Genomic DNA, 15,987 nt, shown 5'->3' with positions numbered 1-15,987 from the left:
ACGATAAACGGAAGTCACAGTTCTTTGAGACAACTCCAATTTTCATTTGATTATACACTTATTATTCTGTGGGAGAGTAGCTAAATAAGAGACAACCGCTTTTTAACTTTGTTTGGTAATTTCGAAAACTTTCAATATTTTTAAGACATTTTTCTACCTTGTTCCGGTAACAAGAGCAAAAATCCTTGCACTTTCTCTACAGGGAGCATTGACTTTAACTTCCCCATTCTAACTGGACGTGCCTGCGTATTCACACATCCTGCAGCCTAACGGACGCCCTTTGAAAGGAAGGCGTACCTTTTTAGAAGAACATATCATAGGCATTGTTTTGAATTTTATTTTTTTTTTATTCTATGCAAATCCCGGGTACAGTGAATGCGCAGAAAAATGCTCAGTAGCTTACAGTTGTAGAAAAAAGGGGGATCTTGTTTGTCTGTGAGTTGTTCTTCTTTGGGTTATAGCTCTATGTTTCCCTTCGTACAAGTTAAGGTAAGATTTATATTAACACTAGAACAGATCCACGTTCAATCTTTTCATTTGTTCTGTTTACTAGTACATTTTGTAGTTCACCTACAGAGTAATCAATAACAGTTTTAGACAAGCTTTACTTTTACTCGAGGACATGTCTACTTTACTTATTTTTCCTTTCTTTCCTGTACTGTTCATTCATCTTTTTTTCTTTAATGAAATGTGTAATGGAAGTAGACATATTTGTTTTTGCAAGACAATATTAATTAGATTTTTATGTTTTTTTGTTTTGTTTTTTTAATTCTTTTAGTGTATACTGCTGATAAAACTTACCAATTATTACAACAGCAATTTTGTAAAAATAAAGATTTAGATTAACAGGAAGTAATAGACATTATCCGAATAACCACCAAAAAAAAAATCGGTTCTGGAAAGCAGCCGATCATCTAAATTAATAAAAAGTAATGTGGGATGGATGGCAAAAGTGGAGATCATATGAAATACAATTTACTATCCAATAAAAAAATAGGAACGGTCCTCTTTTGCACTTTTTCGTCTTTCATCAGGCATTATGATGGTATTATCGATTATATTATACATGGTATTATCGATTGTATTATCGAGGGTATTTTAAAAGATTTTCTCACTTTACAGCAAGATCAGCATGAACCATGAAAATCGAACTAATAGACACAAGTTGATATTCAATTTTTGTATCACGCTTTATGGACATGTGCATTAATGAGTAAGACATGCATTTCCTAAAATTCCTATGAAATCTTCCTAAAAATTATAGTAGATGTTACTCGCCAAATCACGTGCACTTATAGCCACTGTCTACTTATTTTATAATCAAACATTTGTAAGAACTCTTTATAATAGAAAACAAAGGATATGGGGTACACATTCATGACACAAAATCAGTACATGCACAGCAAAAATCACACAAAAAGCAAAAGAACAGCGCCATCATTGCTGTTCTTCATCTCAAATTCACAGTTTATGTTTATCCCATATATATTCTCAAAATTTTTTTTTTTTCATCCATTCTACTTACGTGCACAAAATTGACAAAATCTCTGACAGTTGTCCGTTGCCCATGGAACATAGGTAGTACACACGTTTTTGCCATAGTCTTTACAGCGGTCAATTTTGTCCTTGCATGGATCGTCTGGTGTGGTGACTGTAGATAATATGTTCATCAGAGAGGTTTTAAAACAAGCATCATTAAGCTATGCACGATTTGTTTTTGCTGAGATCATGAAATATTTCAGGAGGTCCTTAATGATTTATTGATATCCTGATTCGAAATATAGAAGACCCGAAATATTTCAGGAGCTTCTTAAATGCTTTAACTTTTTATAAATAGACTTGATCATGACAACTTAACATACATCATGGACACATAAAATGAAGACCAGGTATTATGAAGGCTGACTTTAAATTCCCCACCCTAACTAGACGTGCCTGCGTGCCTGACAGACATGAAGATCTTGCAAGAATCTAATATACCATATATAGTTATCCTATTACTCATTATAAGTGAAAAATTATTTTTATAAGCAGAAACTGAACCTGAAAATGAGGCCAAGGACAATGGACAGGCGGAAACTTCGTAACATCTACATTTGTATTTAAGGTATAAAGCATCCAGGAATATAAAGCTTGATACAAATGTGACAAAAAAAATAGACAATATTCATTTGCACAAAAACATTAACATTAAATGGTGACGGCATGATCAAACACAAACAAAAAAATAGACAATTATAATTTTTAGGGAGTGACAGTGGCTTTCACATAAGAATTAAGCAAAACTGATAAATGACTACAAGTTTATGCATAACTGATAAGTTATTAAGTTAAATATCGTAACAACAGATCAGTTAAAACATTCACCAACTTCTTTAATATATACAAAGATTTGGTTTAAAAGTTTGGCTGTACCTCGTCAAATACGGGATATCACATCCTGATTTTATCGGTGATGTTGTTTGTAAAGCCCGTAAATTTATATACGATCCGTGTAACCTAATTGATCCTTTGATTAGAATTATTCTTAAAGGTTATCAATTTAATACAACAGTAAACTCTTTTGATATTGTTTTATTCGTACTAACATTGGTTTTGTGTTGAACAAATTAAAACATAACTAGATATATATTTCTATATAGGTAAAGGTATGAGAACTCATTATCCTACATTATATCGATACTGTTTACTTATATTTTAGCAGTGCACAAGGTCATGCGTTTCTCAGACTGTTTAGCCGCCTTTACACTAAATCTGTTGGATGTGTACTGATTGATAATTTACTTTATTCTGAGAGAACATGATTTATTTATTAGTTATTATTGGCTCTGAACTAGCTTTCAGTAACTGTAAGTACTCTTATTGCGGTGCTTTCTGTCTACTGTGTTTCTGTTGGTTGATTTTGTGCCTCGTACCGATCTTTTGAGTTAAGCCAATTGCTTCTGATTTTTACAGTTTGTTCCTATGTTGTGCTGTTACACAACTGTCCTATGTAAGGGTAAGGGTTGAGTGCTCGCAACATGTTTAACCCCACCACATTATGTATGTGCCTGTCCCAAGTCAGGAGCCTGTATTTCAGTGGTTGTCGTTAGTTCATGTCTGTCGTATTATTTTTTTGTAAATTGTTTTGTTATAAATTAGACCGTTAGTTTTCTCGTTTGAACTGTTTTACATGTTTGATGATGGGGCCTTTTAAAGCAGACTATACGGTATGGGTTTTTCTCATTGTTGAAGGCAATGGTTGCCTTTAATTGCTTACATTCACTTCATATGAACTCTGGTGGATAGTTCTTACCACATCTCCTTATTTTTATATGTACAAAAATGTTAACATACTTAAAATTTAGACACTTTTTCTTAATGAGAGAATCATTAATATATTTTTGGACATATGCCTCAGTGTTATAACTGAATGCAATTAATATAATTGAAATATTAGTTGGGTTTTTTTTTGCATATACACTGAAAATTTAAATTAGTCACTATGACTATTAAGTTAGTCAAATATTAGCCGAAAGGTAGTCAACAGCATATATGACTACCCATCAAGTCGTTATGACCACCTGCATAGTCAATTGACTATGTTAGGTGGTCACAGCACCACGTGGTGTAGAGTATCGGTTTTCACGCACACTCTTTCGCGTTCCCTTTGTTCCCTAGATCGTGTAGATGTAAACAAACCAGGAGGCACGGGGAAACTGCTATTTTGTCAATTGAACCAATTGTTTAAAGTAAGTATCATGTACATTTGTTTTAATTCTAACTTACACAAATTAAATTTGAGAAAAAGAAGTGTAATGAATGTAATATATCGGCACATGTTGACGTAAATTAATGACAATACAAAACAGAGGGAGATATGTATACGGGATATCAATTTTGATACACATAAAACATATTTTCGATTGAAAAGAGTATTTAGCGGTATCTATTTTTCACCTGATCAAAAACTGTTAAAAATAAACACTGCAATCGATATTCACAACAATGAATTAAAAAAAAGCCCACAGGGTAGCTGTCAAGATCCTGGTGCTTACATTACAATGCTGTGATATAACATGGGTGGCTGTCAAGATCCTGGTGCTTACATTGCAATGGTGTGGTATAAAATGGGTGGCTGTCAAGATCCTGGTGCTTACATTACAATGTTGTGTTATAAGATGGGTGGCTGTCAAGATCCTGGTGCTTACATTACAATGTTGTGTTATAAGATAGGTGGCTGTCAAGATCCTGATGCTTATATCACAATGTTGTGGTATAAGATGGGTGGCTGTCAAGATCCCGGTGCTTACATTACAATGTTGTGGTATAAGATGGGTGGCTGTCAAGATCCTGGTGCTTACATTACAATGTTGTGGTATAAGATGGGTGGCTGTCAAGATCCCGGAACTTACATTACAAAATAATGGTATAAAAATGAGTGACAAAATCACTAGATCAAAGATTTTAAAATTTGTTTTTTTTCTTTTAACTTTTAACATGACTGATATATTTGTTTATTGTTATATTTTAGCTTCTAAAATTATATACTAGTAATTATATTTTTCAGCAAATGAAGACATTGCTAGTTGTATGAACACAGCTGAGAGATTTTTGACCAGAGAGATTATTACACTGACACAGTTGATACCGAAAAAAATATCTGAAATAAACACTTCAAATTAACAATGAGTTTATAATAAATATATTTTCTTTATTTGATTTTTAGACTTTAATATATGTCACTGAGTAATGGTAACACATGAAAATCATGAAGATATAGGAAGGTTTTGAACATTGAGCACTTTGTGGTCCTATACGGTTTCGATGTTAGTTTTGCTGTTGTGGTATTTTTAATGATATTATATTCCAGATGTATTTGTCAATCCTATGGAAGAGAAACAACAAAAAGTAGAAAAACAGAAGAATGAAACATAAAAGTACAAAACGGATAGAAACACACACAAAGTAAATTGGTGGAACAAAAAACACAACACAAATTAAAATAACAGTCTAACAGTCGTGACTATTCACAGTAATCATGTTGACTAAACAACATGGTCACTTTCGACTATTTCAATAAGTCATATGGACTGCATTCAATTGTCAAACTGACAAATGTGCATAGTCAATTGAACAATCCAATTCGTCATAACGAGTATAACATATGGTCATTTTGACTTCCAAACATAGTCATAATTACCACCCTACTCAGTCAAATGTGACTACCCATATAGTCAAACGACAAAGAGCATAGTCAAAATGATTAAAGTGCATTGTCATCTAGAAGACAATCAAAATGACCAATTAAATTGGTCAAATTGACTAATTTATGTTTTCAGTGTATGTGTCTCTCCTTAATACATAGATTTGACAATAACTCAACATTTCAATATATGTATTACCAACACGCAATGGATCGTTGTATTTTACAAACAAAATCGGCTTTGGTCGGCATCCATATTCTTCATATAAAAATTATCTGACTCTGCGAGAGTATTCCATCCCTTTCTCTCACCTAGGCACGCAATTGTTATATCAATTGGGCGTGAGCATCTGAAAATTACCACCATTGAGTGTGTGCAAAAGATTACCCGATAATTTGATATTTTTTTCGGAAAAGGGGGCTGGGTAATTAGTAAATTTTCATTTTTCTCAGAAAAGACAGGAAATAGTTTTCATGAGATTCCAGGGGAGCATTTTTTTTAGATGAAAGAAGAAACTGCTTTTGTGCTAGGTATCATCCACTTTTACTGATCAATTCAAAAGAACAGAATCCTGTTTTGGTGCATTAGCTAGGTGTGTCAAGATATTATTCGAAAATATATTAGTCTATTAAGAATAAGATAAATAATTTGAAAATTCTGTCATTTTCAATTTACTACATCGTAGGTATCAGTTGTCTTTAGTGTCCGATATGGTGCAATTTGTTGTTTATTGATCTTTGAGTTTTTGAATTATATTTTATTCTTGAGCATTGCTGGAGTGCAAATCTTTGTGTAATGCATATCAGTGGGAAATCTAGTGACATAATATTACCTCCCCTGTAAACACTGAAAACTAGTTCTTCTCAATGTTTGTCCTATTTTAGCAAGGACGCTATCAATTATGGATTCACGGCAAAACGTTCTGGTAAATAGTAAAAATAGAAATAAATTGAAATAAAAACGAAACTTTCACTCAATATTATCATTTTCCTCCTTAAAAGTAGCAAACGCCGAGTACAGCATGCTATAGAAAAATTGGTTTAAAATGTTGCTATGCGAATAAATTCCTGGAGTACCAACTTCAATTTATTTTTTTACTGTCTGTATACTTCTCTGGAACATGCTAATTATTCGTATATATATACAGCTAGATCAGAGAAAGTAAGGGGAAAAAAATCCAAAGGAATCGATTTATATGCAGCAAAGATTGGCACTTTTAAAATTAAGTTACTAAGCAAAATCAAACCTTATCTCGATGTAAATATTGAATGTGAATAGATCGAGAAGACCATAAATACTTGTACAAAACTCGAGACGACCTTTTCTTAAAATTGTATACAAAATAGTAGAAAGATACATACTTTATAAAAATAGTTATCTTTAATTTTTACAGCGGATGACCTTGAGGGCATTCCGGTGTTATGTTGCCGCAGACATTTCCACCCACGTGACTTGCGTTTTTGACTGATAACCGTTCGAACGTATTTCGTATAAATGAGCGGATATTATCGAGTGCAAAATAACATTCCTTATTGCTTGTTATAAATTCATTTCTTCAATGAATACTCATGGAAATATTTGTTAAGAACATAAATAAATAATATGAAAATGTTTTGTCGTGAGAAATATGTATATATAAGTGAAAAAATCATTAAAATCTATGCACACATACCGAAAAATTGTGTTTGCGGATGAATATCTCTTATCGCTTTTTATATATTGATTTCAACAATACATATTCATTAGCGGGAGAAATATGAATGACTACTCAAATCAAACCTATTAGAAAAACGAATTATTACAGAAGAGTGTCCACCATGCACTTGCACTGCAGTATCATTAGAATAGTAGAAAAGAATGATGGTATAAATGGATGAAAATTTGCGGGTAGAGTTATTAAGATGATCTGCTATATATATATATATATATATAACTGTTATACAAATATTAACATAATATATAACAACAAACCAGATTATACTGATAACAAATTATTGTCCCATGATTATATCAATACAATATAATAATTATTACAGTGAGGTTGAATTCTCTGTCATTTATTCATCATCCACACAGGAACTTGTCTCAGAAAAAAAAATAAATCTATGTACCTTAACCTAACTTTCAGGTATAGAGATATTTTATTTTTTCTGAAACAAGTGCCTGTGACTATCCACCACAACTTGCGGTCATTCGATGTTCAGTACTTCAGTACTTTGATTTAACCGGCACAGACAGACTTTTAAATGTTTATATTCACGAAAAGACAATAGTTCTCTATTGAATGTACATGTGACAAAAGCAGACCGGTGTACTCAATAACTAATGTGTGAAAAAATAAGCATACTTTGGGAAGTTGTAACATGCTAAGAACTTTTTGGAACACTCAGAAAATTGGTGACCCGAAAGATCTTTCAATTTTGTATGTACATGATTTTTTCCTATTTTTTTTTATTAATATGCAGCAAAGATTGGCAGTTTTTAAATTTCAGTTTCACAAGCTTCTAACTTAAAAGCAATTATCTCGATAAATACTGAACATAAAACATCGTGTATTTGTTTGTATATTTCTAATAACACAGTTTAACAAATAATTTCTTTAAAATGTACAATAATTATTTAGAAATAACTTTTGATCAGTATCGTCACCGGTATTGTTTTATTATTGACTTTCTCGACTCCATCATAAGAAGAGTGAATTTTCTTTAGTTTTCGTTCACTGGATATCCCACTGATATATGTTGCATTAAACTTAATTTTACATATCTTGAAATTACTACCACTTGGTTGACAAGCCTGGTAGCAACTGCCTTTGTTCTGGATGATGATTACATGCAAATTAATTCTCAATTATTCTGTCGATGAACAGATGATATTTTAGCTGTGTTTATTGCTCAGCTATTTTGCTAGTTTTGAATTTCCAGTAAGTATTTAGTTTGGAGCGCGAGAAGCATTATTTTCCTATACACTCCAGAAGCATTATTTAAGAGGCGTCCCTAATCAAGTGGGGATATACTGTTTTACCTCTGTCTGTCCGTTCATCCGTCCATCCGTCCCATGAATATTTTTCGACGCATCTTTCTCAGGAACTACATCCTAAGGATTTTTGAAATTTGGTTTCAGGGTTTATATAAGTCAGCTTTACCGTATGATGCGTTTTCAGATTCATCACTCAACAACTTCCTGTTTACCGAACACTTACATATTTTTACACTACAATGTATTAAAATTATCCATGTTTGGGCGGGGGTATCATCAGTGAGCAGTAGCTCGCAGTTTCACTTGTTTTGAGAGACTGTTAAACAGATGGAACAGTTGCATTATAATACTTGTAAAAGACCTACCTGTTGATCCAGTTATTGTTTTTACTGCAAGAAATATGTTAATGAACAGAAGAACTTCCATTATGCATACAATGCGTGTCTATCGGAGATTTAATGAGGTCATGTGAACTTGCAAATAGATAATGAAAGGTTCAACATTTTATCTAGTAGACATGTCTGGTTTATGACATTGGATCACCCCAAGTTTTTGGTCATGTTCCTTTTGCTTAGTTTTTAGTTTTTTATGTTGTGTTTGGTTAACTGTTGTTTGTCTGTTGTTTTTTTTTTTCTTTTTTAGCCATGGCGTTGTCAGTTTATTTTCCACCTATGAGTTTGAATGTCCCTTTGGTATCTTTCGCCTCTCTTATAATGTATTATTTTGGCCGTAGACTGGGATCACTTACATATATCAGAAAACATTTCAATTATATTCGTCTTATATAAAAAATGAAAAATACTCAACAAAATATAATGGTTTTGTTATGGGCTTTGACAAATGAAACCTTTTTCCTAAACATGAAAGCAAAAATAATACAAATAAGTTCAGACAGCTTTGGATTTCTCTAGACTAGATATTTTTATATGCTTTTATGACTATTTACTTTTAATGAGTTTTAACTGTTTAGAATGAATGTATTTCACGCAACCGGAATGTTTTGTGTACTGTACAGTAATGACTGTTTGTACTGGTTAGTCCTTCACCAACAATTATTCCGAATGTCTTTTTTCTTACAGTGTCCAGTTAATTTGGATATTAATATTTGAATGATATCTCGTAGTTAGTACAATTGTTTTCCCTATAAAGAAAGAGACAGAAGATACCAAGTTGGAACTAAACTGTTCGTATTTTAAGGATGTGCTTAAGTCAGGTTTAGGATTTTTTGTCAGATGTTCAGACTCCTTGGATTTTTTCCTACGATACAGGGTAAACTATTTTGCCCCATAACATCCATTTTTCTTTTCATATAAGAATTCAATAGCTCATAAAAGGTCATTTACCTAAAATTTAAGCAGATTCTAGATTTCTTTTCTTTCGATTTGAGACCCAAAAAATACCAATGCAAATGTAAGTTAAAAGTCGAAGTCAACCTTTTCCCGCCATTTTTTTAAAATTAAATATCTTGAAAAGGAGCACCATAACCTATCAATATTTTTTGCTTATTTTATTCCTTAACTAATGCTCTTCTGACTTATAGTATCAATTATTTGCTATATTAAATTGATAATCTGTTATATCAAATTAATAATCTGTTATATCAAATTAATAATCTGTTATAACAAATTGTAAAAAGTAAATTGGCATGGTCCTAAAAGGTTTCCGTAATCCTTAAGTGGATTGCATTAATTTGATGATTTTTTAAACTCATATTCAACACGATAAACAAAAAGACTGAAGAAAAAGGAAATTAGATAACAGAAAAACAAAGGATATGGAGTATCCATACATGACACTAAAATTGAGAGAATGATGTGGCATACATAAGAGAAATTTACATATCTTTCAAGGATTTTTTTTTTTATTAATTTGATGTCTTATTAACGTTTCCCTTACTCACATTTACTTTACTTGATATGGACAAGTCGTTGAAAACCAAACACAAATTATTGAGCGCAATCAAACTTTATTTATTATTATGATGGTTTTTGTCACATAAATCACTTTCAATTGATGTTTCGATGTTGTCCAAAATTCATTATTCTTATTTAAACAAACTCTGGATCAGTGTTTTTGTATTTTAACACATATGATTCATTATTGTATATGGCATGCCGAATTTTCACACAAAAAAGTACCAAATATTCATAAAAGTTTGGCAAATGCATCCTTCATAATTTTAGAATAAATCAGAAGAATTTTGTCGTACACTTATATTCTGTTTCTGTTTCATGGTAAAGTTTATAATCAGTAGTTCGCTGGTTTTTTTCCACCACATACTGCAAATATATTAAAAAAAAATTAGCACACAATGAAGTGATATAATCATATTATCTAATTCAATATATGGTTACATTTTTTGTTTCATCAACATCGTATTTTGATTGATTGATTGTTGGTTGCTTAACGTCCAGTGGCAATTATTTCATGCATGTTCAGACATCGTATTATGAGGATTTAAGAAATGAAATATGTTAAAATTTGTTCCTTATCAATTACCTTTTGCACAGATATAAGTAATTTGGTTTCTTTTTTGTATTTCATAGAAATCATGACAACTTAAATTATTCATACTATTCACGGAATGTCTCTTTTAACGCAAATGTATCAATTTAGTTGTCATATATAATTATTTTACCATTTTTGTTGGTTTTCTTCATGACCATTCTTATCCTATTATTTCGAACCAATTTTCTAGTACAAGTGAATTCCATGCATCGCCTGGTTGCTTTTTCTCCTTCTTTCAAACATTTACCTTCAAACTTACATCCTAGTGAAATATATATTTAATTCAATTTCAGTGATTTTTTCAAATTATATCAACAATACAATACATATAAATGTTAATACTGTCCACACGGTAAACGTAACTGTTAAACATAGTTAAGACAATTAATGTAACTTCGATCACAAAAGATAATCAATTAGTAATTTTGTCAGGAAAGCCTGTCCTGATGTACGTCTATCTTAAGCTTTGTCGTTTGTTACAGTTCGTCTGCAAATCTAAACTTTATTCACAAAAGTAACCAATCTACTCACAGAAATACTTTTATTGATGGAGTTTACTAGAATACTGCGGCAATATTTTATTGTATCGCTTACAATTTTAGTTTTTTTTATACATTTTCTACTGTACGGATATAGATACAAAAATGCACTATACAAAACAGTATTTGTAACGGTCAACCATGGGAAAGAAATCTCTATTCAAACCTGAACACTTTTTTTCACAGGTTTTAAATATTATGTATTTATTTTTTCATCAATTCTGTTTGGAAGATTTAAAAAAAAAGTGCAGTGTATCTAATACGTTTCACCTTAATTACCAACTGTCCTTATATATAATTTCGTCTTTATAACTAATAACTTAATAAGTATTTATACCTTGCTTGAAGGGTGGATGGATAGATCAGTATTTCACGTCCAGTGACAAATATAAAATGCGTATCAGAACGATAACATGTAAACGTGATATGAATATGAACTCTCTTTTGTTCAAGACCGACACACTGAGCCGTATGTTATTTCATAAGTTAACCGGCCGCAGGAAAACTCGTTACCCAGAATAGACAAATTATTCTGACTCCTAAACGACAAGTCTTTGCTTTTACTCCTCAATGCGACCTTCTAAGCAGAGAAACACGCTACTACGAAAGCGCCAATTAAGTAAATACCAGATCTCTTTTTTATTTGTCGAAAATGTTTCATACATAAAAACATATACATGTTGTCATTTAACAACAAGCGTTAAAAACGCTGTAAGTGGACAAGTTACCTCTCTCTGTTTCTTCAAACCATGCTTTCTGAAAAAGTTCATTTACACGACAGGTTCTGGTCACGCATCTTCTAGTAGTAATGGATTGGCCGTTACCATAACACTTACCGAAGCGTATACATCCTGCAAAACATAATATATTGGAAAAAATAAATAACGGTGCATGAGAAAAACACCACAAAAAACCATTAAAATGGAATAGAGTCTTTGTTCCTGTCCTTCATCCTAACAGTTAATGTACTGTCTTTATTTATGAAAAGTCCGCATCAAAAGCCTTATGAAAATTACCAGACATTTTATAAATAAAAAATTCTGTATACAACAAACTGAGTAAACTACAGACCCTGTGTCCACGCTTTGCTTACAAGAATCTGGCAACACTCCGTTATACTTTCTGTTTTTGTATGTGATTACTACATCTTCCAATGAAAATCCTGCCTGCAATTTTTGTGAAGGTGTGTATCATTCCGAAAAAAAAACCAGAGGACCTGAAAGCTATTTAGAACACAAAGTAGAGCGTTATATTAATATTTACTTTTAGAATTTTGCACCATTCATGACTATATGGAAATCTGTTTTATACTAAAATTTATCTGAGACCATTTTTTAATGGTAAATCAGACTTTATACAATCCAATACCGAACACCAACACCTTTGCAGCAAACAAATATCGAATCACATGAAAAGCAGGGGTAGGCGCAGACACATAAGAAATGTTTTCAGCTTACAAGTTAAATGTTAGTTCAACCTATGTCTTAAGTGAAAGCAATATAATGTTACACTCAAACTGATGAAAAAATACATATGCCCAAATAGTTGTTTTTATTCATTTTTGAAAATCATGGACTTTTATTGAGTGTAAGATAATGAAACTTGTTAGGGAAATAGCAAGTTAGCTCTATCTTAATATCTGCACTAAATAAAGCACACACGAACAAATCTAGTAAGTTTCTTACAGTTGTAGAGCTGACACGTAAGTTACGTTTCAAAGTTGGCCTTTCACTGTTTCAATACTAGTAATATGACACACGATAATTTGTTCTCTTTCATTTTTAAAGTAAAATATCAAAATCAGTTTATCCATTTAAATCTGATGTAAACTACAAATGTTTCAATAACAACATCGAATAAGTTATATTAGAGTATGAAGAATGTGTTACTTGCTATTCTAGTAGTGAGTATTCTATAAACAGTAGATTTGAGGAGAAAAAGGTTTAATCTGAAATGAAAGATTTGGTACTGGACTGTACATATTTCAGGCAATCATATGCCTTAAATCTAATTGAAACAAGCTGAATGTACATAGAACGAGTCTTCGGTGTTCTATAGTAAACTGACCGTGACACGTGATCTAGCTATATACACATACGTAGCCTTTTCCGGTGATTCTGAATCGTATATTCAAACTTTGATATGTAGTTTGGATCAGACAGTGACCAGAAACGTCATGGAATTACTTTGACCTGGTCGATTATGGCTCAAATGTGATCAAATGCTTTAAAAATGAGTAGAGACTCGTTAAACAAATAAATTTTATGAAAAAGTAAGTTTTTTTTGGTAGAATATCAAAACAGCTCAGTACCAAAATGTGAGTTAATACGTTACCTGATTCTGTTAGGATCTTTCAATGGTAAGATTGTGGTAATTAGACTTACAGAAACTTTTAAGTACAGTAAATGGGAATGAATATAAAGAGGTAAGTTAACAAATAAGAGCTGTTGTTAGCGGTACATTTCTACTAAAGGATAGGTTAAATATTTTGGATACACGCTGTATTTACTTGGTGACAAAGATATTTTAATGAAGTTCCATCCGTCAGTAATACATTGCTTAGTGACACATCTATACTCCCATACCTCATTTAGCGCTCTACAACCTTTTGCATAGCCACAACCTTAAAACATAAATTCAATATGATCTAATATTACTAGATTGCAAGTAAGAATAATCTTATTAATATACAAATATATTTGTTATCCAATCTCATACAGAAATATGAGTGTGCTAGTTTGGATTTCTATATTTTTTAACCAATTTAGACTATTAATAATAATCATACAATGTTGACGAACACACTTCATCATCATACTTGGAAGTTGCAATAGACACTAAGTCTTACCGCCAAATTTCGGGTGAAGAGTAAGTTCTGTAACGAAATCATCGTTCATCTTAGTGACTTTGCATTGCCGTTTAACACATGGAGCGGTCCGTCCAGTCTCACCATCTTTTAAACATTTAGTTCCACCTTTTCGCCGTTCTAATTTGCACACTGAAAATTAAAGGAAAGTTTAAATCACTTTTTATGTTAGATATATCAACAAACGAAATAATACTGTTTAATTGTCTTTTATATAGAAAGAAACTTGCCGAGCATTGGTATAGACAGCGTATTCAATGAGCATAGAAGAGAGGAACTATTTCATTCAAAGAATTGAGAAAAACAAACAAAAACTAAATTTAAGTATAAATGCACAAATCTAAGGATAAGATTCGTTCTTGAAATAATCAAATTTTATTTTTATCCCCAAAAAAATTCTTCAAGTAGATTGTTCTATAATTCATATTTAATATAACTAGTAAGGCCGTGATGAGGATTTTTGTGAACAATATTTCTCATTCATTTAACATTTTAATGCCTTTATAACATACGTTTTCCTGATACTTGTGACATGAAACCACGGCTGGTCAAGATGCATGTATATTGCACACAATCAGATATCCATGTCTGGCCTGCATCGTAACATTTACCATCCATGTAACACACTGTAGATATAGGTAAAATATATTCAGTTAATATCAGACAACAGAAGAAGGTACCAGCTTGTGAAATATGACAATTGATATTTAAATAAACAGGATTCTGTATTCACAACTATGTAATAACACTTATAATGCTGAGAACAACTTTCAGTGATAGTAATTAAACAAATAAGTTATCAGACGCCTTTAGATGAGAGCATATTTTTAAAACATCGATCTTGTATGTTTTTTGTTCATATTCAAATGCTATTAATTTGATGTCAAAAGTCTGAAAATTGAGAACACGCACTTGTCTTTAACAAACATAGAAATAAACTGTTAATTAATTTGTAAAGGTACAGAATATTTTCTCAGAGACAAGACAGTGCCTGTGAAATCAAACTAAGATGATATGAAATAAATACAATGATGATGGGAGTTTTTAACGACCTTGACTGGCTATACAGCCCTCGCACGGTCGGAATAAATACAATGTAACACGTACACGAAATACAATGTAACACGTACACGGTTTTATAACAGGGAAGGAATCTCAATGGTAACAATACAAGCATACTTTTAACAATTAGAGACGCAAACCCTTTTGGCGCGTATAATGGAAGGACGCCAAAGGGAGTTGATCAATAGCACATCTTTCATCGTTAAACAAAAAAAATATTGATAATGAATATCCCAATTATTAATGAGAATTAATTTTTTGCAGTATTTCTTACTTCCCATTATCATTACAACATCCATAAAACCTGAAAGTGGATACTTTTGGAGAGGTCAGGTCAGTACCTTTGAAAAATAGGTGTAAATGACAGATATTTTTTTCTAAGCTCCGTGCCTTTTAGAATCCTCTAATTTCTTTTATAACTGTGATTACGAAATATCTCCCAGAATTTCCCTTCCCGACAGGAAGACTCGTGCTAGGAAGGCCTGCGTTTGATTATAACGCGCATGTTCAAGTCCCGCGATGGAGAAGTGACGGGACCATAATCGACTCAATGCAAGGCAAAATTTTGATGTAACGTAGCATAATATACTCTTTTTAAACTACGGTCGAAATTTCTTGCGTCTAATTTAAACCATCTTCAAAGGTGATTTTTTTTTATTTGGTTAACTACTTGCCATGCACTATTGAACAATAACTAGTGATAAACTATCTTTACTTACTAGAATAGAAGGGCTTCATCGAACCAAATTCACAAATATACATTTTACACGGAATATCGTCATCATGTATTCCAATTCCCTCTTCATATTCAATACCGTTTTTTGAACAATTCATTCCTGAAACATAA

At 31.9% G+C, this 15,987-nt stretch overlaps 2 protein-coding genes across 3 annotated transcripts in view; both read right to left on the bottom strand.

Annotated features, from left to right (window-relative positions):
- Positions 1–15,987, bottom strand: part of LOC127701157 (cytoplasmic dynein 1 light intermediate chain 2-like) — a 722,868-nt gene that overhangs the window by 252,416 nt on the left and 454,465 nt on the right. The window lies entirely within an intron of this gene.
- On the bottom strand, positions 10,156–14,698 carry LOC127701186 (uncharacterized). Its single transcript, XM_052205021.1, has 5 exons — positions 14,591–14,698; positions 14,061–14,210; positions 11,941–12,063; positions 10,804–10,935; positions 10,156–10,444 (listed from the first exon to the last, which is right to left on the bottom strand). Exons 1-5 carry the CDS (start codon positions 14,694–14,696, stop codon positions 10,413–10,415), a joined length of 543 nt encoding a protein of 180 aa, XP_052060981.1. The 5' UTR covers positions 14,697–14,698; the 3' UTR covers positions 10,156–10,412.

This window comes from Mytilus californianus, unplaced genomic scaffold (assembly GCF_021869535.1).
Source record: "Mytilus californianus isolate M0D057914Y unplaced genomic scaffold, xbMytCali1.0.p SCAF_5, whole genome shotgun sequence".
Classification (NCBI taxonomy): domain Eukaryota; kingdom Metazoa; phylum Mollusca; class Bivalvia; order Mytilida; family Mytilidae; genus Mytilus; species Mytilus californianus.
The sequence above is the reverse complement of the archived record's forward strand: the minus strand, read 5'-3'. Positions and strand labels throughout refer to the sequence as shown.

Excerpts from the sequence above, each read along its gene's own strand:
- LOC127701186 (XM_052205021.1), bottom strand. The coding sequence starts at position 14,696 with ATGGATGGTAAATGTTACGATGCAGGCCAGACATGGATATCTGATTGT. Across the intron at positions 14,211-14,590 it reads GTCACAAGTATCAGGAAAAC|TGTGCAAATTAGAACGGCGA; the intron begins GTATGTTATAAA and ends TTTAATTTTCAG. Across the intron at positions 10,936-11,940 it reads GTTTGAAGAAACAGAGAGAG|GATGTAAGTTTGAAGGTAAA; the intron begins GTAACTTGTCCA and ends ATATTTCACTAG.